General features: G+C 39.9%; 2 protein-coding genes across 3 annotated transcripts; both read left to right on the forward strand.

Moving 5' to 3' along the window:
* Positions 1-284: 284 nt before the first annotated feature.
* On the forward strand, positions 285-13,858 carry slco1d1 (solute carrier organic anion transporter family, member 1D1). Of its 2 annotated transcripts, XR_015438268.1 has the most exons (16): positions 285-441; positions 760-866; positions 2,849-2,990; positions 3,689-3,821; positions 4,958-5,082; positions 5,235-5,381; positions 5,591-5,689; positions 6,617-6,877; positions 7,690-7,854; positions 9,097-9,292; positions 9,415-9,580; positions 10,223-10,407; positions 10,573-10,637; positions 10,719-10,836; positions 11,687-12,994; positions 13,426-13,858. XR_015438268.1 is itself a non-coding variant. In XM_023423009.2 (15 exons), the coding sequence occupies exons 2-15, from the start codon at positions 816-818 to the stop codon at positions 11,898-11,900; spliced, it is 2,067 nt and encodes a 688-aa protein (XP_023278777.1). In that variant the 5' UTR covers positions 285-441; positions 760-815; the 3' UTR covers positions 11,901-13,858. The 2 variants fall into 2 exon arrangements, 1 of the variants encoding a protein (XP_023278777.1); XM_023423009.2 differs by having other exon boundaries at positions 11,687-13,858.
* A 2,062-nt stretch (positions 13,859-15,920) lies between these two features.
* slco1e1 (solute carrier organic anion transporter family, member 1E1) lies at positions 15,921-26,917 on the forward strand. The gene is made up of 16 exons (XM_023422935.2): positions 15,921-16,266; positions 16,446-16,569; positions 17,495-17,656; positions 18,353-18,494; positions 18,632-18,764; positions 18,852-18,979; positions 20,821-20,967; positions 21,164-21,262; positions 22,255-22,488; positions 22,603-22,767; positions 23,491-23,686; positions 23,867-24,032; positions 24,388-24,572; positions 24,780-24,844; positions 25,060-25,177; positions 25,339-26,917. The coding sequence occupies exons 3-16, from the start codon at positions 17,555-17,557 to the stop codon at positions 25,898-25,900; spliced, it is 2,442 nt and encodes an 813-aa protein (XP_023278703.1). The 5' UTR covers positions 15,921-16,266; positions 16,446-16,569; positions 17,495-17,554; the 3' UTR covers positions 25,901-26,917.
* Positions 26,918-27,496: the final 579 nt, after the last annotated feature.

Raw genomic sequence — 27,496 nt, forward strand, 5'->3', positions numbered from 1 at the left:
TGCATTCAAAAGGATGGATACTCAGGAGGCTTATGATGTTCACAGAGGAGGATGTGCGAGTGTGCGCAAACTGTGAATGCCTCTGTGTGTGTTTGCATTCAGTGAACCTCTGAACCTTCCGGTGCTGGTCAGACATGCATCCTACTGGACCTTACCCAACCAGTTCAGTCACGTTTGGGTTTGTGACTGTGTGTGTGTGTCAGGTGTGTGTGTGTGTGTGTGTGTGTGTGCATGTGTGTGTGAGGACTGGAGGGGTTTCAGGGTTTTTTATTGACATGATCAACAAGTGCACGAGTAGATGGGTTACTGATTACAGGTGATGTTGTAGTTTGTTTGTGATAAGGCGCTTGCTTTAAGCACAAAGTCCTGCCAGGTACAACAAGCCCTCAGCTACTTTACCACATCCCTCCCATCCATCGTAGGACCACCGCTGCCTCTCAGGTAATTACTTTTACTGGTTTTTGAACTCTTCTAATTCTGCACAAAGTTCTTATTTAAGATGAAACTTTTTAGTATTTACTGGTGCTGTAGTGTAAATTACTGGTATATTTTGCCTAAAAGAAAGCTGGGGACTACATTTTGTTATTATTTACAGTGCTACACTGAGATTTGAGTCTTTATGCATATCCAGTAACCTCATTTAAGAGTAAATCTAGTAGATTGGTAATAAGACATTAGTTTTTTTCAGTTTTGCAAATTTGAATCAGTTGAATTGAACGTAATTTTCCCCAAACTCATAATCTTGGTGTCCGTCTGCAGGTCCTTCGGTGCTGTGTTTTCTGCGTCTTTGCATCTGTCAAGCACACAGCAGCATCATGAGTGTAGAGTCCAAAAAACCACGTGAAGCTTGCTGCTCCAAGCTCAAGGTTGGTCAAATGTTTTTATTTTTCCCAGTATTTAAATGTTTGAGAATATCACTTATTGCTCCATACATATCCAAGTCTTAATGACTGTGTTGTGACCATGGCATGACTTAGTCTTAGCCAAACATCCAAAAGCCAAGTCAAATGTGTTTCTTTCACGTTACCTCTACACATTTGTCTTGGTATGGCATTTTTATGTCAGTATTATCTGTGTCCTACAAATGCTTACCCTAATTGGGCTGTAAAAAGGTAAAGCATTAAGGGATAACTTCATGACTTTTGAACTTTGGGCTTATTTTCCCATGATTTTGGGTGTAAATGATTGATATGTTTATATTATTATGATGATTATTATTATTATTATTATTATTATTGATCATTATTATTATAAGTGGCAACATTATTAATTGGATTCCTAGAGAGATAGACCTTTTTTGTTAGAGAAAGATCATTTTTGTTTAACCAGAGGCAACTGTTACATCACTACCAGACTCCATTGACAAAAACAGTAATTTTACCTTGCAGATCACCGGACTTGCTGGAATATCGCTGCCTTGATCAGTTAGTTAGTTTGTGTTATTCTTCGGTACTTTCACTTATCTGACTTTCACTTGATCTGAAAACTTCTTCCACCACGGAAAGTCACGCAATAACACTAACAAACTAACAAACTAACTAACTACAACTTTAAGTACCTATATCATTCTTGCTTAACAAATTGTTCTCTTGACCAGATAAAACTATTGAGGCTTTGACACCAAATGAGACATTCAGTCCATGAAAAGTGGGTTTGCTTCCTCATGCAATGGGAATAGTGGTATGGTTGCAGTGACCTGTGTACATACAATGTAAGAGCTGTGTTTATTGGTTCACTTTGTCAGGATGTTTGCTGATAACAGACTAACCATACTAGAAAGTGGGGCATTATCAGCTCTACTTAGCAAGTAATATTGGTTTGACGATTTTGATTTCTTGCAAAATGTTACAGGAAAGTACGAAACCTCTCTTCTTGTTAAAAAGTAGAAACAAGTTGAACTCTAGAGGAGCTTTAATGTCACCTGTGGAGCTGTTAGACAAGTGGGTGCAGTTATCTAAGAGTATTCACAGAATCGTCTGTGACCTGCAGCCCAGTGTGAATCCCTTTAATCTTTAACTGTCTTTGGAACAATTTGAAGGCTGCACACAAGTAGGATTTGTACTGGTAAAGCAAACAAACTCCAAAAAAAATAAAGTACTAGAATTTTTTTTATTCATTACAAGGTGTGATAAGATATATGTCTTTCTTTGTCCTTCACAAACAGGATGTGGAAATGAAGATAAGATTGAAACATCTGTGTTGCTAATGTAAAATTGTATTTTTGTGTAGTAGGTTAATATTTTACTCAGTTTTTTCATAATAGTTTTTAATTAAAATGAATATGCTTGTCAAGCTTTCCATTCCTGACAGGAACATATGCAGTTTACAAAGATAACGGTGGCAGATGTGCCACTCAAGTCAAAAGCAGGATGCAGCATGCTAGGCTGTGATTGGACAGTCGCTGATCAAGGGAGGGATTTAGTAAATGAGTAACTACTCTGTTCTATTCAAATCTTTAAAAAAGCTGTAATCTAATGTAAATTAATGTAATCAAATCAACATTGAAGGCTGGTGTGAAGTACTGTAGGTCTTTAAATGTTAAGTGTTGTGTGTGTGAGCCTACTCTATCATGGGAGTCTGTGTGATAATATGGTCATTCACACTTTCCCTGTGCAAGGTGCAATTACATCCTTTTAGCTTTGTTGAGAAAAAAGGCCTCATCCAAAAACCTTTTATTGCATTACTGGAAGTGCAAGAAAAAAAAAGGAAGAAAAAAAAAGAAGCTTAATCCTCTAACTCAAAAACCTTTGAGGAGAGCCAACACGCCTAATCAAATCAACATCCCCTAACCGAACCTGTTTCACTGAAGAATGGCTTCAGCCAAAAACTTCTTGTTTGTGTTTTCCAGCTCTTCCTGGCCTCTCTGGCATTTGTATATTTTTCCAAAGCCTTTGGTGGGGCCTACATGAAGAGCTCCATCACCCAGATCGAGAGGCGCTTTGACATCCCCAGCTCCCTCATTGGGGTCATAGATGGCAGCTTTGAAATGGGTATGTGAAGTTTTTGGATATTGGATCCAATCCTCCCTATTAAAAGAATTAACTTGATTTGGGGACATGCGCTTACTTGCTTTCTTGCACTTGGACCTATACCACTTTTATGTCTGCATGGTAGCTAAATATCAAGCTACCATAAAATGGTTAGCTTAGCATAAAGACAGAAGCAGTTGGCTGGAGGTAATGAAATCTGCCCACCACGACTAACTATATTTAGTATGTTAAGAAAAAGCCCCACAGTTTTTTTTTCTGTTGGAGGTGGAAACACAAGATTTGCTGTTGAAACTGTTGAAACACATGGCTACACATGACAAAATCAATATGTTTTTTCATGCCTTAATTGTTAGACAAAGTTGATTTTCTTTTATACACACAAAGAAAAAAAACACAAAAATAATTTTAATATTCATTTGACATATTAAATATCAGATTTACACATTATTGAAATTGAATTGAATCCAGTGGCACCAACAATTTGATATAATTCCTTGTAGTTTTTGAGATACAGCCATTTCTGTATCATACTACATGTAGCCGTTAGTTACAAAGGGTTACTCGTTTTATCATTTCTCACAAAAACACCAGTTTTTAGAAGTGGTGGTTGGCAGGTTGTGTTACCTTTGAACATAGCTCCACTTGCAACAATTCATTAATTCATTCATTCAGTCATTTTTCATCTTTCTGCTTCCCAGGAAACCTCTTGGTAATAGCCTTTGTGAGCTACTTTGGTGCAAAGCTCCATCGTCCCAGGCTGATTGGTATTGGCTGCTTGATCATGGCTGCTGGGTCTTTCCTCATAGCCCTGCCTCACTTCTTCCAGGGACCGTTAGTACACAGTTTTCTTTGTATTATCAATACTCAACTTTTTCTTATCTTACACTGTGGCCTTGTTAAGGTATATCCTGCATCAATTATAATTGGAGTAATACAGTTATAGAAGTTTTAATATTGAACTGAACCTCAGTGGCCTGAATCAAATAACAATTAATTCTGTGAATGTTATATTAAACTGAATTTCCCCCTTGCAAAATACAAGTAAAAGAAGAGGTATAAAATATCATTAAAACTGTGGCTAATTGTTCTAATGTGTACACTGCAGGATTAATCTGTTTGGGGCCCTGGGGCAAAGATTAGGGCCCAATTTGAGCCCCCTACCCAGTTTGTATATGCTTCAGTTTATATGCCCAATGACCCAAATTAAACCCCCTACCAGAGGCTGGCATAATACAACCAGGCCTCAGGGTTTTTATGTGTCAAAGGTAATTTGATTTAACAGAACTTAATTTAGGCAAATGTCCCATATGAAAGCAATGTAAATTAAAATAAAACTAAAATTTGACATAAAGCTCCTCTAGAAGGCAGGGCCAGACGTAATGCAGGCCCCACTTTAGTTGTTATTGTGCTTTTGTGGAACAAATTCCTGAACAAGCTTCATTAAATTCCCCTAAACCATCTGATACACAGTAAACCTCGGCTTCTGGGTCATTTGCCCGTTTGATAGTCAGCCATGGAAGTGTATCTTGCAGGTCATTTTGAAAGTTGATGTTAAAAAGACATTAGCACTTTACTTAGACACTTACATTTGGTGGCATGTTTTCCTGGATTGACATAGGTCATGCCACTTGCTCAGCCCAGCTAAACTCCAGCTAGTCTCTGCCCTGTAATCCACATTTGAATTATCTGGCGTCGGTCGAGGGCTGGAGGATGGGAAACCCAACACTGGCCCCTTTTTTAAACATTTTCTAAAACTATACTACATCTATGTTTTTCTGCCTCCATGACATAAATATGTAGTCTATAACAATGGGCATTTGTAACATGCGAGATACAGTATAAACAATGATGCTTTAAAATTAGTTGAAAGCTTCTTTAGTGTGGTAGATACTTGGCAATTTTTAGAGAGGACATAGCTGTGTAATTTTGGACAGGAGAGTCCTGTAATAATTTGTGATGTTTTCCAGGTATAAATACGAGACGAGTGTGTCTCACAGCAAAGACGTCAACAGCACTGAGAGCATCCTGCCCTGTCTCTCCAACCACAGCATGACTGACGCAGAGGAGACACCTGATTTAGAGGCTATAACAGGTAAATAGCAAATCAATTCAAACCTAAGATCCCTCAGGTTTGAAAACCACTTCTGTCACTGTAGGCAGCCTGTTGTCCATATTAAATATAATATCAAATCATACATTTAGAGGAGCAGAAGTTCACATTCTAAGTCTATTTCCCCCTTTTAGCTTGTGAAAAGGCGACTGGCTCGTCCATGTGGATCTATGTATTCCTGGGCAACATGCTGCGTGGGATTGGAGAGACTCCCATCATGCCTCTGGGAGTGTCCTACCTGGATGATTTCTCCAGAGAGGAGAACACTCCTTTCTATTTGGGTCAGTCAGTTTACAGCCGGCGGTCTCTGGTTTTTATGGCGTGTTACACGCTTTCCTCCTGCTTCGGTTACTTAATGCTGCTTTGGAGCTTAACTACATTATCCTCCATCTCAGATCACTTTGATCTTTAATTTTTACCTTTTGTACTGCTCGATTAATGTCACAGCACTCGAATATGTAACCGTTCTTTCTGTTTCTACATTTGCCAGCTTGTATCCATACAGTGGGGATCCTAGGACCTATGTTTGGGTTCATGCTTGGGTCCTTCCTTGCCAAGATCTATGTGGACATTGGATCTGTGGATTTAGGTAACGTACCAAATGTCTTAAAGGAGCTATTTGTAAGTTTTGCTATTGCTACATGGCCAACGTTAGCATTAGCAGCAGTTTACTTTCTCACTGTTGGTAAGAGCTTCAGCCACTGTTGCAGGTTATAACACGCCGTCTGAGCAGCACTACTTCTTCAGGGCGGACTGGACGCTACAGTGACTCGGTATCAGAAAGTGATGAGGCAGGGCTAGCTGGTTAACATGCCAACTTCAGTAGAGGAAAAGAAGTGATAGAAATAGAAGCGAAACAAGAGAAGACCGCTGGAGACATATCTGGGCGAGTAAAGGAATAAAAATTAATGCTGAAGTCACAATGTTTCTTCTAGACTGGTAAGTAATCAACTGTTAATGCTAATGCTGGCTATGTAGCGATAGCCACATTAATAGTGCCTTTAACGTGGCACTGCAACACTGCACATCACTCATACTAAACTGTACTTTGGTTAATTTTGAGTAAAAATCCCACTTTGCACCAGTAAGGTTTACATGTTCATTTCATACAAGTGTTATCCTTGATTGATAATAATTATACTGATAAATTGGCAGTGTACAGACCTATTTTTTACAGAGGCAACACCTGGTTGATATGAGCAACACAATCTCCCTTCTGTTAAAATCTGCCATCAAAGTGCCCTTCTGCAGAACAGTTAACCATTCCTCCCTTTGAACCTTCAAGGAAAAGGTTGTAGTTAAAGAGCAAAACAGTTTGTCATTGAGTGATTGCAGGTCTTCCAGAGTCCACAGAATTTCCCAACGTCTCATCTTGTTGACATAGTTGGAGTATTTCAGTATTTACTGCATGGATTAGAGTTTATGACACTCCCCAAGCAAGTGGACTGAATGCTCCCATCTTGCTAAAAACTATCCCCTTCAAAACCTGTTGTCTTCACCTTTCTCCTTCTCACAGACACTATCACCATTAACCATAAGGACTCCCGCTGGGTGGGGGCCTGGTGGTTGGGCTTCATAGCAACTGGCACTGTGATCCTGCTGTCCAGTATCCCATTCTGGTTCCTGCCTAAGTCCCTGCCCAAGCAGGGACAAGAGCAGAGCCAGAGTAAGAGCACAGAACTCACCACAGTGGCAGAGCAGGAGAACTTCCTCCCAGAGGAAAACCAGGACCACGAGGAGAAAGAGGGGCCAGTCACGTTCAAGCAGCTGGCTAAAGGTACCACGCAGCCTGTTGCATTATTATTTCATGCACCACAGTTAATCACAGAAATTTAGCATCAAGCTTACTCTGAAGATCAATGTCCACAATTCAACTACTTGTTAAAATACTCAAAAGGGCTTCACCTACTCTGGGACTTTAAACACCAAGAAATGTGTCAGACAGGTTTTAGAGTGAAAACGTGTAATCATTAACTCGGTATACCCCAGAAAAACCTGAGCCAAGACCAGTAACACTGATTCCTGAACTTACCAACATGCGATCTGGAAAAGAGGTGAATGACATATCAGGAGAGAGAAACATGTGGAAACAGTTACCTAAGCAGAGGCCCACTCATGCCATAGTTCATTACACAACATTGCATAATAACAAAATGTTCGCTTCCAGCAAAACATAACTAAAAGAAGTTTATAACAAACAAAAATGACAGAAATTTAGCAATACAAAAAATATGAGGTAGGTGGACGACATGAACATTTCCAGCAGTTAAACTAGAGACGTGTAATAAATGTAAACATAAATGGGCATAAGCATTTCTTATTGAATCTATGTGTGTAAACATTTGCCTTGTCAATGTCTATAGATATACTATAGGTATATGAAATTGAAAAGTTTATTAATATACCATCTCAAATATATGGTAATGTTATTGAAACTGCTGCTATTTTGTCAGCAAAGACCTGAGGATACTAAATTAGTTAATGAGTTTGACTGTTTATTTTTACATTCGCTCATTATAAGGAAGCCATTGTGTATGTCAGTACAGCTGTTGAGCCATAATCTCTCTTTGTGTTTCTGCCTTTCACCAGATTTCATCCCGTCTCTGAGACGACTCTTCAAAAACAGCATCTTCTCACTGATGATCCTCACCTACCTGGTGGCCGTCAACGGCTTCATTGGAATGATCACCTTCAAGCCAAAGTTCTTGGAGCAAATTTACGGTCAATCAGCCTCCAAGGCCATTTTCCTCATAGGTACTGAGCCCCTGAGTGTACTGCACTTTGTTGCCAAAAGCAACTGAAACAATGATGTTGTTGAAGAAGGAAGGAAGTGTGATTGTGAGAGATAAAGTTAACTTGAATGTGAGCACTAAGTAGCCCACTGTGGGCTGTCCTTTTGTTTGTGTGTGTCTGTAAAGTAGCACCTTGAGCTATGATTAACTTTTTATGACTGTTTACCTGCATGGCGTGATACCAGGGTTATTGTTCTAGTTCTACCTCCCAACCAGGATTACTTGTACTCCCTGGGGTATTTCTGCAGTTCCAAGAGGTACATGGGAAGATTATGTAGGTGATCAACTAATTTGAAAAACAACCAACCAATCAACCATCAAACAAACATACAAACAAACAAACAAACAAACGAAGACAACAACAAAATATTTTTTTTAAATCCACAAACTGAGTTAACAAGTGAGCAGAGAATTCTAAATAGTTTGCTGAAAAGCAATCAATGAACTATTCAAATAACATAATTTTGTAATTGTTAAAATAGTTAAATAATAAAATAGTATTGGATAAATGGTTGAAGAGTTAAGTTAGTGTAATATTTATATTTGAAATGGATGTAATGGTAGGAAGAAGTAATGGAAAACTGCTAAACAAGATGGCTAAAGGTTAAAATGGCTAAAGGATCAATAGTTAAAATGTATTGATAAAAGTGTTGGATCAATGGTTAAAATAGTAAGCTAAAAGGAATGAAAAAATATCAACAAGAGTTAGTTAAAAGTAATGATTAAACAGTTAAAACGGTTTGATAAAACTTGCTAAAATAGTTGTACAATGTAAGTATTGCAACTAACCAATAAATTGATAAATTGCTGAAACATCTAGCTTCTGCTTTTCCAGCTGGTAACAGTATGAATTCAAACTAGATCAAACTGACCTTGTCATTGACATTTCAATTTTATGGGGAAAAATAGTGTTAAATAACTTCGCATTTGGAATATGACAGGTGGTGCTGATGGTGCACCTCAGTTCCATCTGAAAGGACTGTGGGAGTACGTCTGGGGAATTGTGGCACAATATAATGGATGTCTTTGAAGATATGTTATTTTAGCTTAGGTTCCAACTTTTCCTGTCAGTCTCCTTTGTATTTCTGCTCTCCAACAGCTCCTATGCTTATGTGCTACCCAGTGTAAATAACATTTTTATTACAGTTTGGCCAAAAAGTGTGACCAAAATAATTCCAGCGTATTGATCCACCCATTCCTCCAGGTATACTGAACCTGCCAGCTGTGGCTTTGGGCATCATCACCGGTGGTTTTGTGTTGAAACGTTTCAAGCTGGGCGTCGTCGGAGCCGCCAGGGTGTCGATCGCTGCCTCTCTCGGGTCCTTTTGTTTGCTTTCCATTCAGGTCTTCATCCACTGTGAAAATGCAGATGTGGCCGGTCTCACCGTCTCATATCAGGGGTGAGTGGCATGCAAACCATCCTTTTTACTTAGATACTATGTAAAGGTCACTGAAGGTGTTTGTGCATTGCAAAGATTCCTATCACTATGTCTGATTTGATATCTGTTGATGTGTGCACCAGAGCTCGTCAGGTGTCCTACAACCAGCAGACTTTGGTGTCACAGTGCAATATGGGCTGCTCCTGCTCAATGAAGCACTGGGACCCGGTGTGCGCCTACAACGGCATGACATACGCCTCGCCCTGCCTGGCTGGCTGTCAGACCTCCACCGGTATCGGCAAGGAAACGGTGAGGCAGCAGCTGGCGGGCCCTGACGGAGACAATAAAGCTGGTAGATTAAATTGGCCAAGATGTAGATAACGTGGTCACAGTTACAAGACAGATACGTTTGACAGCTTTACTTGTCAATGACACTGAGTAATCATAGTGGAAAAAGAGAGGGAAAAAGGACAGAGAGCACAGATACCCCTTTCTGCACTAACAGTACTTTCAAAGACCAGAATGCAATGTAACCAGACCGAGGACATGTTTATACTTGATGTCTGGTTATATTTTTGTAAAGCATATGGTCGTCAGCCCACCTTTGATTGACAGTTACAAATTTAAGCACACTCTCTGCTACATTTAGAAAACTACATCTTCAAGCATTAACCTGTGAAACAAGCAGAGTCAGAGCACTGACACTGATAAAGTCCCACTCACATCTCCTACAGACCGTTCATTGCCCCACCCACAACATCAAACCGTTAGATTGAACTCATAACATGCTGAAAAAAGGCAATGGGATCATTAAAATCAACAAGTTTTGTCCATTTGGAAGCATGAATTTACTCATGAACCCATATCAGACAAACCTAAATGGAAAATGAGCACTTTAATTTTAGAAACCAAAGTCTTGATTTTCACATTTTTTCTCCTCTGGCTCTTTAGGTGTTTCATAACTGCACTTGCATTGGGGATATGATGACTCCAGGCATGAACATGTCTGCAGTGCTGGGGCAGTGCCCCAGGAAGAGTGACTGTGAACGCATATTTAAAATCTACATGGCTTTATCCGTAGTGGGCTCCTTCATTTCTGCCTGCGGGGGCACGCCAGGATACATTGTACTGCTCAGGTCAGAAACACTAAAACTACTAAAAACACTGGCTCCACTTCCATTTGTTCAAAGAGTTAATCTCTGGTTTTCATGGTGGCTTAGTTTCAAGAAGCTACTATAGTGTAATATTGCATCTTATGCTCATATTAACATCTAATACGATATCTTCTGATCCATGTTCAGGTCCATACAGCAGGACCTGAAGTCACTGGCTCTGGGTATGCAGACGCTGATAGTAAGAACTCTGGGTGAGTACTGGACTACAGACAGACCAGGCCTCTAATGAGACCACTGACACTATTTACACATGTGACTGTGTTTGTTTTCAGGTGGGATACCTCCGCCTATTTATTTTGGGGCACTCATTGACCGGACCTGTTTGAAGTGGGGCACCAAGCAATGTGGAGGCCGAGGAGCGTGTAGACTCTATGACGCTGATGCCTTTAGGTACAGTGAAACAAGTCTAGTCTACTTGTAGTACTCCACAGCATGTCTAATTAAAACATTTAAGCAGGATATTTAGATTCAAAAAGTGTCTCTAAAAGTTGAAAATCAAATTACGTCAACACATCTAATGGAACTATATTATTTTATTGCAGTCTGATTTGGTTTTATGCCTCCATGCCAGCAACAGTCAGAGCTGGAGGCATTTTGTTTTCGGATATCAGTCCGTCCGTACGTACGTCCCATTGTTTTGGACACGATATCTCAGTAACGCCTTGACGGAACTAATTCATAAGGATAGACTGATTAGATTTTAGTGGGCAAAGCTCAAAGGTCACGGTCATGCTCACCATACAAAACGTGGTTTTGGCCTTGTGAACGCCATGTCTCCATAACGCCTCGAGGGCATTTCTTCAAATTTGGTAGAAACGTTCACTTGGAATCAAGGTTGAACTGATTAGATTTTGGTGGTCAAAGGTCAAAGGTCAAGGTTAGTGTAACCTCGCAAAACACTTTTTAGCCATAACTCAAGACTTCACACAGCAGTTATGACAGAATTTCACACGAATGGTTCATATTTTGTATGACTCTGGATAAACAGGCATGTAATCTGAAACTAGTCTGAGTGGCAGAGGCATACAACCGTGAGGCGGTAATTTGAGTTTTACATTGATAACTATGAAAATATTAAATTATGTACATGTTTAACAACCACATGAGTGACAGAAATGTTGAGGACTTTGTGCAGCAGTTCAAAGTAAATTTAGACATGAACATAGCCTATATTCTAATACACTTTCTGCACATAGAGTAAATGTTTCACCTAACCTGCTCCAATATACTGTACTTCCAGAATGACATTCATGGGGCTGATTACTGGACTCTACTTCCTGTCCAACATGCTGTGGGGAGGTCTCTACCTCAAAATTGTCAAGAGACAGAAGAAGTTAGCGCTGAGGAATCAGGCCAAAGAAAATGAACTAGAGAATAACGGAGCGGTCAATGGACATGCCAACATCAGCATTGCCAAAAACAAAGAAGACGTGGACAGGGAGAGCACAATCTAAGGTGTTTTTGGAGGGAAACACTATTGTATAATGCAGGTGAAATGACACATACACCATTTTTCATTGCCTGACTACTGTGCTGCACCCATACTGGACCAAATGTGGTAATGGTACAGTGTCAATGCTCTTTGGTCTTCAAGCAGTATACCTCTTGTTTTTTAACACAGATATTGTTCCGAAATTGTCAGTTTCTTTTTTGTTCACTTCAAAGGTCAAAGGTCCTGATAAAGCAACAGATCAGCCCAGATTCAGATATGAGAATATGTCAGATATTTGGAGAACGTTTGGCTTGTGTTCACTATTTATACTTGAATAGCATTAGGTCAGGAAATGATTGTAATGTCTCACCCTACAGCTTTACATTCAGAGTGATGGTGCAGTGACAGTCTGGCAAACATGTATACAATATATGTACAGTATATAGTTTCAAATTCTTGTACAAGACAACTTAAGTGTTGTTTTCAGTTATTGACAATGTTTTCTTTCACTTTTTTCAGTTATAGGTGAGAGTTTGTGAGATAATACAGCTATCCTCATTGTCCTCAATGAAGTGTGTTATGATGAAGACACTGAGGATGGTTAAGGTATGGAGAGAGAGTGTAATAGGTTATAAAAATTTAAAAAAGTAGTGTAAAGTATAGACAAGATGAGAAAATTAATCAACTCAAATACACGAGGATGATATATGAATATAGACATATTGGTTACTATTATTGTTGCAAGAAATAGCCCCTTTACTTCAAGATGAGATACTGTAGATGGTACCTGAAGAAGTGCAGTGCTTTGCTTTGCTTTTGCCAGTTACAGCATGTGCTTCAGATTTGCAGAGTCACTGTCAGTGAAGTCTGTGATTCCTGCAGGCTGATCCAGTTCATGAAGGCAACACAAGCGTTCTCAGAAAGTCAAAGTAATACTTTATTACAGTAGGTTGGCCAGAGGAGTAATACCTGACAGTGTGCCTGTGTCCGGGTGAAAGACACAGACTTGACTGTACCATGTTTTGCTCTGTCTGTGACCCAGACGGACACAGGCAGAACCTTTTTCCTTGGTAGTTTGTGGCTCCAAGGTGTTTGCCATGGGGTAGAGTCAAATGAGTAACCTAAGAAAAATGTTTTGTATTTTTATTCGTATTTCCTTTAAACCAGGAGGTGGATGAGAGATTAAAAACATGAGAAGGTGGCTAACCGTTAGCTTAGCATCGCACAAAGATTTGAAACAGCTAGCCTGGCTAGTTTGTTTAATCTGTTCAAAAACCGACAAAACCAAAAAATTCTTTTCACGGTGAGGTTCTGAAGATCACATTAGATTTAATGTATTAAATAGTGTTTATTGTACTTGTACTTGTGGCTCAACCTCACGAACATTGTCTTATAAAATAAAAGGGATCTTAGTTTCTTTTAAAAATGTGACTATCGTGATATCATCTGCCCTTGGAGCCGTGGATACATATTTGAGTTCCGTTTTATTTCAGACACAAGGGTCAGGGAAAGTGAAGCAGGATGAAGGTCAGTAAATCTATAAAAAGGTTTTATTTTATGTCAGGCTGATAACATTATTCTTACTGTTCGCAGCAACATTTTATGTCAGGATAGCTCACCTCTCTGACATTTGACACACTTGTTGTTACATCACATCACTTCACGCAAACCCTAAAGGTCATGAACATTCACATAATCCTCAGACTCACCAGTGTTTGTCTGGAAAAGTCCACTGTAGCTTGCACAGTGGACTGTGAGCGAGTGGAGTGTAACTCAGACTTGACTATCATGTTTTACTCTGTTATACACTGTAGTTGTTGATTGATATATATAATTATTGTTAATAATACAGATTTATACATTGATTTAGATATGTTTGCGTTGTGTCCATATATTTTATCACTATTTCTTCCTTTTTTACAATTTTGTTGATTGTCCTTGAAGTTTATCTGTAAGCATTAAAGACAAACTTTCACAATATATTTATACATTGTTTATATTAATTTTCTTTTTTTAACATGTTCTGCTAATGCTCCAATACGCCTGTTATCATGTTGTCTCTCCTGCTTAACTTTATAGCTGTCCTTACTCTTTTCCTTATGCTACGTTTGTCCCTCTATGCTGCTATCGTCCTCTTAAAGCAGCTATAAGCAAGATTTTAATACTGAAAATAGATCACATAACTACTTATAAAAAGGTATCATGTAATGCTGAGTCAGAGAAATATCACCTCACTCTATAGTTACCCTCAACTAAACCAAAGCTAACAGTGCTTTTTTTAAATTTTTTTATCATCTTTCAGCTACTGTTTTGGTTTTCTTGCCTGCAACTTTTACTGTTGTGGTTCACTCTCACTACTCTCATGGCGTCATGTTTGGCCGAAGTAGGTCAGCAAAAAAGCCCCAAAAACCCACGGGACACTATGTTCCCAGTAAAGTTACTGACTAGCTAGCAGGTGAACGTAGTAGAGCATTGGATATTTCCCTCGTGAATTAAATCAAAAGCCAAGTTGACTACATGACTCCAAGTGAATGTTTCTCCATAACTTTGCTACATTGGATTAAAGGTGACAATATGTTTCTGCTGCAGCCAAGTTTTGTAAAAACCATTTAGAGAACCTACATTAGCCTAAACAATTACAAACAAGAGTCTTTAGCCATGCTAACAGCACTTGGAGGATGTATGTAGGTACTGTGGTGTTTTAACCTAATTGCTAAAGTCAACATGCTAACATTGTCACAATTACAGTGCTAACGTGCTGATATTAAGTGGGTATAATGTTTGCTGCTTTGAGTTCAAGGTTATAGAAGATTACATAAACTGGTCTGATCAAACTTTGGCTCGACTGTGTTTACTTTGTGCTTCACTGAATAGGTTTTCTCTTTCTTTTATTGGATCTAAAGTGATTGGTTCATTTACCTTCACCATATTATATAATGCATTATTATTGTTATGACCAGTGATAATGATATTTTATGATTGGTAGTCCTCTTTATTAGTTTTATGACACAAATTGAGCTTTGCTTTAGTGCAGCCTAGGTAAAATTTTAATTAGCAACTTTCCTATTTTATGCTTTGAATGGAAATTATATAATATCCTAACTACATTTATGATTTTAGTAATTCACTTGCAATTTAATCAAATGTCTTGTGTGAATGAACCTGCGAGGAAGCACAATGTCTGGTTTCACCACTAGGTTGTTCTCTATACAACAAAAATATCTGCTGCACGGCCACAGCAAGGCCACTAAGAGCACCTCACTGTTTTTATTTTTTTTACAAACTAAAGTCAGTCTCAATTAGAACATTTATATTGTAGAGTTTAAAAAAATCAATTTGCTTGAAGTCACAAAAAATAGTGATAGTAAAAACCTGCATTCCTGTCTAGATGTACCTGAAACTAGATACAGTGACAACAGGCATGTACAATGCACCAACAATTCAGGAGCTGAGTATAATTTTTCAGAGAGTGAAAGTGGTAAACACCTCCTTCACTGTTGCTGTGCAGGAATGTGACAACTCTAAATCTTAATCCTTGGAATTTGTGAGGGGCCAAAGCTGATTGTGTGACCTGCTGCCCGGCTCCCTGAACGCCCCACAGGTTACTGGACTAAAAGAGCATTACCTGACACGTTTAGGCGAAACACACTGTTCCACCTTTGAGGTCAAATCAAGGCTAGTTTTATTTATACAGCTCCAAATCCTCATCATCAGAAGTTATCCCGGGGCACTTTTTTATATTAGATTAATATTATAATTTACAGAAACACAACATTCCATCATGAGCAGGCACTCGGTGACAGTGGCAAGAAAAAATTCCTCCCTTTGAACAGGTAGAAGTGTTGGACAGAACCTGGCTCATGGTGGGCGGCCGTCTGCTTTGACTGGTGGGGTTGAGAGAGGGGCAAACGGAAAGCTAGAGAGGGGAGTGGGGGGGGGGAGAACATAGCATTATGTAGGTCTTCATCAAAGCTATCCAGTCAGCTGATGCATGAAAGGCAGTGTAGACATTCATGACACTGACTAGTTACTTTCTACACAAACATAAAAAGCTCTGTCTTAATCCTGTGTAACAGCAACAAGCACCTGCTATTTTACCTTGTGAGAAAGAAAAAAAAAAAATCCAAAGGGCCTAGTTTAGAGTTACTAATCTGTCTCCCCCTCAGCCCCTCAGCCCTCCCCCCTGCTCTCTTGTTGCTGTCCCCCTTCTGGCTGGCATGTGTGTGGAATAAAAATGTGCGAGGCCTTTTGTCCCGCTGGTTCCAAGTAACAGCTCTGCCCTCGCACAGGAGAAAAGGAGCGTGGGGAGAACAGGTCTGTCTCCCGCTAAAAGAGGAGCAGAAGAGGAGAGGGGAGACTCCAGCCCCCTCGGCCTGGAGATGCACTAGGTATTTTATTAAACTTCCTCAGTAGTTGTTTTGCAATAGATTTTTCTATCTAGGCCAAATCTCTTGTTTACATGATGTATGCCACTGGGTTTGGCGGGGAGTATTAACCAGGCTAAACCTGATGCGGATAGTTGTAATTAGGAGGTGAAAATGTCTTTCTGTTGCTGCCTCCAACCCAGGACAAATGAAAACAGAGCTGTCATTGGAAGCCGGTTTTTCTCTCTGATATGGACTCAACCTGAAGCTCGTCACGTTTCCTGAGCTGAGAGGACTGAAGAGAGGGCGCTGGTGGAGTTTACAGAGGTGATGTCTGGTTCTGTAGCTCCTCTGTTTTCACTCACTTCACACACATGAGAGTCTGAACTGACAGGATTGGCTTTGCACTTGAGGAAAAGTGTTTTCAATGACTGAATGGTTCCAAGAAAAACAAGTCAATGCATCATAATGTTTTTCTCATTTTTAATCATTACTGAAAATCTGAGGTTAAGGCTGTGATACTTTACCAGGGTTGTATTAAGGATGGTGATGATTGTAAATATTGCTTAGCAGTGATGTCTGTTAGAAGTTAATCATTAATCAAATAACTGCCAATTCACATAAAAATATAATTATTAATATATTTTCAAAAAAATAAAAATAGTTTGATGCCACATATGATGTGAAAGGTTTAAGTGTGTTGACATCACCTCACCTTCACTATTGAAGATATAAGCTGTTGTTCCTTGGGAATATTTTTAATCATAAACACATGATAGAATTAAAGATGATTAAAAACACATTTTCCTTTTCTTTAAATCAGCCTGACCTGCCCTTGTTAAACATCTGGCTTCTAATATTGTCAGAGCTGGAGGAAGCATTCACAACCTTTATTGAAGTAAAAGTATAGCACACTGTAAAAAACACTACATTACAAATAAAATTCCTGCATTGAAAGATTCAAAAGTTAAATTAATCATTACTGTTATAGTGTTAAATATCATATTAATGAATAATTATGTGCTTATATAATAGTTGGTCAAGGTGGTGCTAGGTATTTTAATTTCTAACCATGTTTACGTATATTCATCATATGTTTTGTACTGTAATATCTTTATCTAAAAAGTAACAAGTAACTCTAGCTGTGCTGAGGTAGAAGTATATGGTAGTGTAAAATGGAAATAAAAAAAGAAAGTACAAGTAACTCAAAACTCTTTTGACTACATACTGTATTGTTTATGCCTGCTCACAGTGCCCTGGGGGGCTGGTACCTGTAGATACACCTGCACACAAACACTGAGGGAACAGCAGGATGGAAGAAGCAGCAGAGGACGGGGGCAAGATGACCAGCCAGCAGGCTCTGTGTGCCGCGGACCAAAAGACCAGCAGACGTGCTGGCATCTCCACTCTCAAAGTACTAATGCCACCTGTATAGTCAACACTTCTCTGCTGGTTATGTGGATCTGTTTTTCCTCACTGGCTGAAATTCATTCTGAATTGTAAATGGCACTTGATGAACCCATCAGTTAAAAGCCTAAAAGGCAGCATGGTGGTGCAGTTGTGAGCACTCACTCCTGGCGGCAAGAAGGTCCTGGGTTCAAACTTTGACCCTGCTTGCGTTCGGTTATGGAGGTTTTAGTTTCTAGGTTAATCTGTGATTCTAAATGACCCATACTACTGTGTATACAGTATGCAGGCTGAGCTGGTAAAGATGATGGATGTGTATTTGCTTAAAATATGAAACTCACATCTGTTTTGGGGGCAATTTGTAGAGATATGCTTTCCCAAAAAGTAGTCATAATCAAGCCAAGATATACTGTATATTATGTGCTTATGAATTAAAGCCATACAATGTAATACATCAAACTGTACATAGAAAAACCTGCAGGAGAACTGCAATAATCCCTGATGGGAATGAATTTAGTTATAAAGAACCTCCAGGGTGCCAACACACACAGCAGTCAAGCAGTGGAGGCTGCAATGTAATAACATCTGTACCCACAGTCAGAGCTTTGAAGTAAAATCATACCTTGTATAGTGCATAGTAGATTTATAGTGTAGTATTCAGGTGACAGTATGCTAATATTTCTCCTTCCTCTTTGTTTTCTAGTTGTTTATTGTGGCGCTCTCCTTCGCCTATTTCTCCAAGGCCCTGACAGGAACCTACATGAAGAGCTCCATCACTCAGATTGAGAGACGTTTCGACCTTTCCAGCACCCACATTGGACTCATAGATGGCAGTTTTGAGATGGGTACCATGTAACTCTAACTCTAATCTTTGCTCACTTTTGTTCTCCACCTCCTTTTTTTCAGTTTAACTCTGTAGCTGATGATTTTCTAAATGTTTTTTTTTTCTCCCGTTCTTTTTGGGTCACCTTTTTGGAGGTAGGCAACTTGTTATTCCTTGCTGTGGTCAGCCATTTTGGTGCAAAGCTGCATCGGCCCAGGCTCATCGCCGTTGGCTGTTTCCTCATGGCGGTGGGGGCCTTTCTCACTGGCTTGACCCACTTCTTCATGGGACGGTACACTTAAACAAACACTCGACTCAAACAATAATGCTGAAAAAAAAAATCCAATTGTCTAATTGTGGCACCGCTGTTTTTTCACAGCTATAAGTATGACACGATCATTCAGGTTTTCCAGAATGACAGCATGAACATCGCTGCCTGTGTGGACCCTCTGAAAACACTGGAAGTACCAGAAATTCAGATAGAGCCTTCTTTAGAGGACAACAAAGGTAAGACTGTGGGCTAAATGTTGGGATAAAGTGAAAGCCTTCATCATGATTTCCAATAATTCTAATTGCTGTTTAATTATTTACATCTTAACTCTGCAATAAGCAGTATTTTAATGCAAGAAAATACTCTCACACACTTATTTCTGTGCCATTTGGCGCGACTTCAGCTAACACAATCAGTTTGTAGTCTTGAAGGCATTTCTCAATAGCAATGTTGGTCGGTCGACCACTTTGGTCTGTCTCAAGTACTATCGGATAGATTACTGTGAAATTTTGTGCCGACATTCATGGTCCCCAGAGGATGGATTATTTACTTTGGTTATACCCTGACTTTCCCTCTACTCAACAGGGATATACATACAAAGAGTCCTGGTTAAACCCTTAACAACAGGCTTTGTTTAAACCATCCCTGGAATGCACTGATCCTGGTGTGACATTCAAAGCCGTTCACCTCCTGTGCAGTGTACATACTGCTCGACAACTAGAACCGTTGAACGTAACAACCGCAAAGCAACTCTCCCTGGGTGGCTGAGAAGTCAAAACTTCCAGAATTCAGCGTATTCACGGCCTCACGTCAACAGCGCTAGTGATCAGTCTGCAGAGCAAGCCAACAAGAGCTCATTTGGAAAAGAGAAAGAGAAAGGGAGAATAATATGTGAATATGTGTTATCATCAGGTCTTACAGCGAAAGCAGACATCTCTAATATATATGGTAATAAATCCAACTTGGATGCACATCTGTTCAGAACTGTTTTGCTCCCATTAATTGTTCTTCCCTGAGATGAGCTTCAGTTGAAATTGTACTTCAGCCTTTCTGCTGCTGAGCCATAATTAATTCTTATTCTCACAAATCTGCAAAGATGACTTCTTGTGACTGAGAGATGGAAAAGTGTACAAATCAGACCCACAAGTTAACACTTCAGTTTGGCTGGTTTATTCGTGCACGGAAGATCTGGTGCTGGGTACACCAAGTCTCTCACTGAATGACAGAACTTGAGCTGCTTATATCTTAACTTGATCTGGGCATGGTAACTATAGTCTGTTAACCTCAAGACCTTTATCTTACTGTTTCACTTTTATTTCTTATATCCTCCTGGAAGTGAATGCATCACTGAATCTCTACAAGGATGTAGATAAACTCCTAAACACCAATATAACCATGAAACTTAGATGTGTGACGGACTCCTTGGTATCCTGCTCCCCCCGAAGGTCAGCAGCCTACCTAAGGTTCACATTCTTAACGTCCTTAAACCAAAGTTGCCAACATGCAAAACAAATACAAGCTTACAACATCTCATGCACCCACAGAATGCAACGTATTGATCCTGTTCAGCCATTCAGATGAGATGCATTTAAAAAGAAATACAATATGGAAGTTGCATCCAATTCGGGGGTATTTAATCTTAAAACCACGTCCTCTTAAAACGATTTTGAATCAACACCAAACTGTATTCATACCTCTGGTTTAAGGTAGCCGGCATCATTTCCTCTTTCTGAAGGACACATGAGGGGAATAAAGAAAGTGGTTCTCTAAGTTTGATTTAGTTTTCTTTTTTTTAATTAAACCTTTAGATAAACATGCAACAATTTTTTTTTATTTAGATGCAGAATTTCCATATGAATCTGTGAATAATGCAGTCCACACACACTGAAGTGGCTGTTTGAAACAACTACATGTATAATATAAAAGCTTATGTGATGATAGAAGATTTACCTGTTGGTATGTGACCGTTTTTAGATTAAACATTGTTGTTGATTAAATGACCATAACAATCGTAATTTACTAGATCTGTGTAACAGAAGAAATATCATGAATCCTTAGTGTATATGTCACTATGCAGCTTGTGTGAAAGAGTCTGGTTCCAATATGTGGATCTACGTGTTCCTGGGGAACGCTCTGCGGGGGATTGGAGAGACACCAGTCACACCTCTGGGCATCGCCTACATCGATGACTTTGCTAAAGCTGAAAACTCACCGTTCTACATAGGTAAGACCTTATTGCTTATTAGGGGTTTCCTGTGGGCTTATGAAAGGGTCTGACCTGTACAATATTCCCTCAACAAACTGTTCATTCCTTAAAAATGACACATTAATGATATAAAAAGTCGCTATCAGACAAAGGTAAAGGTATTTTCTAGACCACATTGTACCAAATGTTAATCTGATTGTTTTGTGATTGGCAGCATGTCTCCAGACCATTACTCTCCTGGGCCCCATGTTTGGTTTCCTCCTGGGCTCCTATTGTGCCAAACTATATGTTGACATTGGATATGTTGATATGGGTGAGTATAAAGTGTTTGTTAGGTGAGATGAAAGAGAGGCGAGGTCTAGCTTTCTTCTTCTGTAAACTGATCTCATTTAACATTTATTTCAGCAGCAACTGCTGTAGTGGATGTCGCTGTAAGAAATTGAAACTTTGTGATTTTAACAAAGTAAAATAACATTTACTGTGTGAGCACAGAAATAACTACAGTTCCTATAAAAAAAAAAAAAAAAACCTTCTAGCATAGCAGCACAGGTGCCTAATTCATTGCGAGCTTGGTTTCGTGACGTCAGGACTTCTGGTTAGCTGTAAAAGCTAACATAAGATTGATTAGCTAGCTAGCTGACCGACAGTCATCAGCTTTAAAGGAGAAGCCTTCGGGACACTGAAAAGAAGGCCTAGTTACAAAAATGACTAAAGATTCATAGCGGTAAATGTGCCACCATTATTGGTGTAAGCCAGTATGCTCTATTCAAGAGTGGAAAGCTTGACAAGTGTAGCGACAGTAACAAAGAGGGTAGTTCAGTGGTTTTATATTCAACGTTGGTGTACTGGTTTGGAACCCAAAGAATGCTTTTTGCCTCAAAAGTGTTTTTGACAGAAGAGACATGGTGACTCTGGCTGGAGCTTTGGTTCAGCCTCATTTAGACCAAGCCTACTGCTTATTGCGCAAAGGTCTGACATACTACCATAAACATTGGCTGCACACTTGTAAGAACAGGTTACACACACCTCCCTGAGTGTCCTTGTGAGGAACTGTCCTGACTCTCATGGGTAGATAAGGTAAAATTGGTAATTTTGGTGTCACACAAGCTCAATCAATCCACCTTAAATGCGCAGTGTGGCTACCAGACAGTGTCCCATCCCTACTAATTAAGACGAAATTACTCTTTCCCAAATAAATGTCTGGTGTCCAATATGGTTACTGAAGTGGCAGATTGAAATTACAACACATACACACATATGGGGCTTCCTCCTGCACTCACTTGAAAACTTTTCTTTTTCTTGCAGAAAGTGTGACCATCACTCCTAAAGATGCCCGCTGGGTGGGAGCCTGGTGGATGGGCTTCCTGGTGTCCTCTGCTCTCCTGCTCATCTCCAGCATCCCGTTCTGGTTCCTGCCCCGCTCACTGCCCAAGCAGGGGGGAGATGAGGGCAAACCAACACTAGTACAGGAGACCCTGGATGGGACAGATGATGCCCTCAACAACAACCACAACCTCAAGTTTACTGAAATCGCAAAAGGTGCAGTAGAAGTCTTCCTCTTCATGACAGAACACTGTTGACACATTTCCTGCTCAGTTTTAGAACAGATTTTTTTTTACTTTGTTTGTATTTTTACTGGATGTCTGTTTACAGGGTTTCTTCCCTCGCTGAAGCGCCTGTTGGGAACTCCTGCCTATTTCTTGCTCCTGTGTGGCAGCGTCCTGAAGTTCAACTCCTTCATCGGCCTGTTCACCTTCAAAGCCAAATACATGGAACAACAGTTTGGACAGTCTGCATCCAGAGCCAACTTCCTTATAGGTGAGAAAAATGTATGTGTTGTTCCAACTGTCCTCTTCTCACACTTTGAGGTATACTGCACAATCATACATGGTTTTGGGTGTTTGCTTAATTACTGATATTACAGTGAAAATTATGGTGGATTTACCACTTGTAATTCTTTGTAATCTTAGAAGCTATGGATTCTCCAGCTTGGGAATCAAAAACTCAAAGACATCACACAAGTTTGATTATAGTAAATATTCATGTGCATGCTAATACAGTGACTTCCTATTGGTTACTGTGTACAGTGGATCAGGACTCAAACCAATCAAAAATGTGTTTAGGCATGTTAAGAAAGGGTGAACACTTCTCAATGGAGAGCCAAGAACTCATTAATTCACTCAAGGCTAAATGTCTGATTGTATTTAAAGGTCCCATATGTTACACATATACTGTATATATTTACCAAATCTGTGACAGTGACTGTATAGTTGTGATTTCACAAAGTTACATCCCATGACGGCTCATTTTAAAAGTCCCATGTTTTACATTTTCCAGTGTTTTATTCATTGATATCCATAAAAAAAGATATTTGTGGTTTTAAGTACCAAAAACCATCTCTTTGATGAAGTTATAAAGGTCAAAAGTCATCAGTCAGAACTTGAGTCGGCCGTGCCTGATGGCTCATGACGCTGTCAGACCTCATACACTCACATACAAACAGCCTCCCAGTGTCCAGACCCCTGTGAGTTTTTCTTCTAGGTGTGTTGAACCTGCCAGCGGTGGCAGTGGGGATCTTCCTGGGAGGGCTGCTGATGAAGAGGTACAAACTGAGCGTGGTGTCAGGAGCTCAGCTCTCCTTTGCCACATCCTTCATGGCATACCTCCTCCTGCTGCTACAGTTTGGCACCAAGTGTGACAACATTCCCGTGGCTGGCCTCACCATTTCATACAATGGGTGAGTGCTGAGACATGAGGGGTATATGGAGATGACTACAGCTTTAACAAACAAAAATAATGTAACACATGAATCTTCGAGCTTCAAAATAAATGTGCATTTATATTTTCTTCAATTGTTCTTTACTGTCAACCCTTTTTATTATTCTAATATAAAATATAAATGATCTTCGGCCTGCAGGACGCCGAGTACATCATACGAAAGTGAAATGCTCTTCTCAGAGTGTAACAGAGACTGCTCATGTTCGGCAGAGGAGTGGGACCCTGTGTGCTCAGACAGCGGCATCACCTACATCTCTCCGTGTATGGCTGGCTGCCTCAGCTCCAGCGGATACGGCAAGAACACAGTAAGGCCACACACAAGAATGTACAAACACTGTGTCCACTGTAAACGTGCTTATCAGAGAGGTGGTGGAAGATATTTGGGACTGAGTTACTTGGTCACTGAGTATTTAGGGGTTTTACTTTACTTTATTTACTACATTCCAGTAAAGACTTCAATTTAATGACTGGGCACATCAGTTATTCTTATTTTATCTTTTTTCTGCAAAGTGTAAGAAATCAGTGAAAGGGAAAACAACTCTTCTAGTGTTATCCAAATTATGGTATAAGGTATATTGCTGGATGGTGCTTTACTGAAGTGATTTTGTAGTGTCCTCCCACTACATTGCATTTTATTGTTTGTCCTTTTTTTTTTACCAGGTCTTTCACAACTGCAGCTGCGTGTCTGCCTCCTACCCAGCGGGCAGCAGCACATCAGTGAAGCTGGGCCAGTGTCCCCATGCCAAGGACTGCAGCCGCAGTTTCACCTCCTACATGGCTGTATCTGTCCTCAGCTCCTTCATCAACTCTCTGGGAGCCACACCTGGATACATGGTCATCATACGGTCTGTGCACCTGAGAGGGAAATGATGACAGTTTGAAATATTTTTCTTATAATTTCCGCCTCAGTGATCACATGGATCATTGTTTTGATGGGATTACAGTGACATAACAAATTCAATGCATATTAAAGACTCTTATTGTCGAAGGGAAAAAATAGTTTTCTATATATTGATCGATATAAGTGACCTTGTGTTGTTGTGTAATCGCAGGTGCATCTCACCAGAGCTCAAATCGCTGGCGCTGGGTATGCAGGCCTTGGTAACCAGGACTCTTGGTGAGCCTCACTACGCTCAGTTGCATGAAAAGTGCAATTCTTTGGTTTTAATCTGTGGATTTATTTTGGTTTTCAGTGTCAGTACTGCCTCTGTCACCTTTATTCTTTTGTGAGTGCAAAGTTTTGTATTAGTGTGGTATGTGTTTGAGGAACACAATATTTGTCTGTACTTCAGTGTTGTAACAGTACACATCTGGGTGATACTTTGTCTGTAGGTGGAATTCCTGCACCAGTGTATTTTGGGGCCCTGATTGATTCAACTTGCCTGAAGTGGTCGATCAAGAAGTGTGGGGGCAGGGGCGCATGTCGCATTTATGACTCTGAAATGTACAGGTACACCACGGACTACAAATGTGGAAATAGAACGTGATTGCTAATATGACTTTTGCTCAAAGGTGTGTGGTATTATTACTATTTCCACCACTTAAGTCACCATAACAATAAAGATTTCTGCCCTTTATTGCCCTCTGTTCATCTTTTGTCTCTATTTTCAGGATCATTTTCCTGGGTCTGATCACCTGTCTCAGCGGTTCCTCCTATTTCTTCATCATTGTCGTCATCGTTCTCCTCAGAAAACAGTTTCGAAAGCCAGAGCGGGAAACAGCGTCACAGCAACCGAAAGCTTCAAAGGAAATCGAGCTTAAGGCCCCATCGAACCCCACTAAGGACCAGCCCAGCGCTCCTAAAACTCCCAAAGTGCCTCACGCCCCAAATGTTCAGGTAAGGACTGCGACAGAACTGGAGGAGGGAAGGGAGGTTTGTAAAAGAGAGCAGCCCGCTGAAGATGGCAAACTCATCTCCACAAGTAACACACAAGAGAAGCAACAGTCCGGTTCCCTGACACAGATCACTGTTGAGCTCTCTCCACCTCCTGCTGATGGAGCAACGTCAGAGCTGCACAAGCTGACGCCAGAGGAGGAGGAGGAGGAGGAGGAGAGGAAAGATGAAGTCTGCACGGAGTCGAACGTGCAGGTGGATAAAGAGAAGCCGGACCCTCAGAACGAGCTAGAGGAGGAAACACATCACAGCAAAGAAACTGACGGCCAACAAAACTGAGGTGTTCATGTCAAACAAGGCCTCACGGGACTGCTGTAGAAATGTTTGGCCAAAAGTTGCATTTGCTTGGATTGTCGGGAGGGATTGCTTCTTCCTCTGGACTATGGCGTGCTCTATTCTCTAACAGTATTTTCTTTTTCTTCTTTTATTACAGGATAGAGCTGTTACATCTTATACCTATCACTTAGTCATGAAGAGACATTTTCCACAATTCAAAAATACTGACTCATGCTATGGACGCAACAAAGTTTCTGTTTGGTCTCTTCCTCGCAAGTGGCTTATGTGCTAAAAGTGCAAATTGAGAACAGAATTTTCAAATGTGTTATTTAAACCTGCAGTAATTCAGTTTTTTGGCCACTTGGGGGCAGCGCAACAAGATGCAAATACAATCCTGCAATATTCTCACCTTATAAAGTTGAGGGGCAAACATGCTAACTAAGAGTGGCTTATTTAAACCTTGAGCAGACACAGAGCAGCATTAGCATTCATTTGGAGTCGTGTTTCTTGGCACCTGATGATCACAAGTCAAATATTCACTCTCCTTTTAGCTCCTGAGATTTAATCCCCAACAAACCCTGAAGAAAATATCTAGTCCTTTAGCTGCTAAATCCTGCACTATGTTCACCAGCTAGTTGTTAACTTTGTTTTTCTGCTGTTGGACAAGTAGTGTACAGTTTTATTGTTTGTTTATTTTTTTTTGCTGAAAGCAGCTGCCTTTGAAAAGACACTGATTAGAGCTGTGAGAGTGAACCAAAACAGTACAGTTGTAAGACCAGAACAATTATATAAAAGATGATATAAAGCTCTGTAGAATGGACAGTAACTGCAGAGTTAGGTGATAATTCTCTGTGGGTTTGAAACCTTTCACATCACACATGCTGTAATGTGAAAGGTGGAGCTTTCGCTCCTTTGTTGACATAAAAAAATATTGATTTTAGCAGCTTTAAGTTTTGGTAAAAGGTTGTTTGTCTAGTTTGGAGATGGTATTAAAATTGACATTATGTATACAATATCAAAGATTACTTTCATTTCTCTCTATTTGAATGCTTTCTTTCAACCAGTACTGTTACTGTATGCACATATATGTATTAACATATATATATATATATATATATATATATGATCTCATGAATATTAGGCTAAAGGAAAAACTACATCACTTTTCACACACAACAATGAAACAAACTTCCAGCCTTGATGGACAAAGAGCTGTTCATCTTCATGCATTAATTAAACAACCGGCATCTGTTTTCCCAGTACAGGTAGGTGTTGTAAATATTAACAGTTTATTTCTGTGTACTGTATTGATGCATTATGAGCCTGAGACAGTACAAAGTGTGTGTGTGTGTGAGTACTTGTATGGAGCTGGACACGTTCATAGTTCACTACAAACACTGTAAACCTCCAGGTGTGGATGCTCTCAATATGAGCAGTAATCATTCGAGGCCACATCACCATTACCTTTACTGGCACTGGCTATTTATCTACTAACCATTCCCTGGTGACTTTTGATCCCTCTCATGTCCACTGCTAGAGGAATACTAATAAAGCCATGTTAAGCTTGTGTATTGGACCTTACAGCAGCACTGAATGCCA

The sequence above is a fragment of the Seriola lalandi genome, unplaced genomic scaffold, assembly GCF_002814215.2.
Source record: "Seriola lalandi dorsalis isolate HSWRI2012SDOR001 ecotype SW California unplaced genomic scaffold, Sedor1 jcf7180002054688, whole genome shotgun sequence".
Classification (NCBI taxonomy): Eukaryota; Metazoa; Chordata; class Actinopteri; order Carangiformes; family Carangidae; genus Seriola; species Seriola lalandi.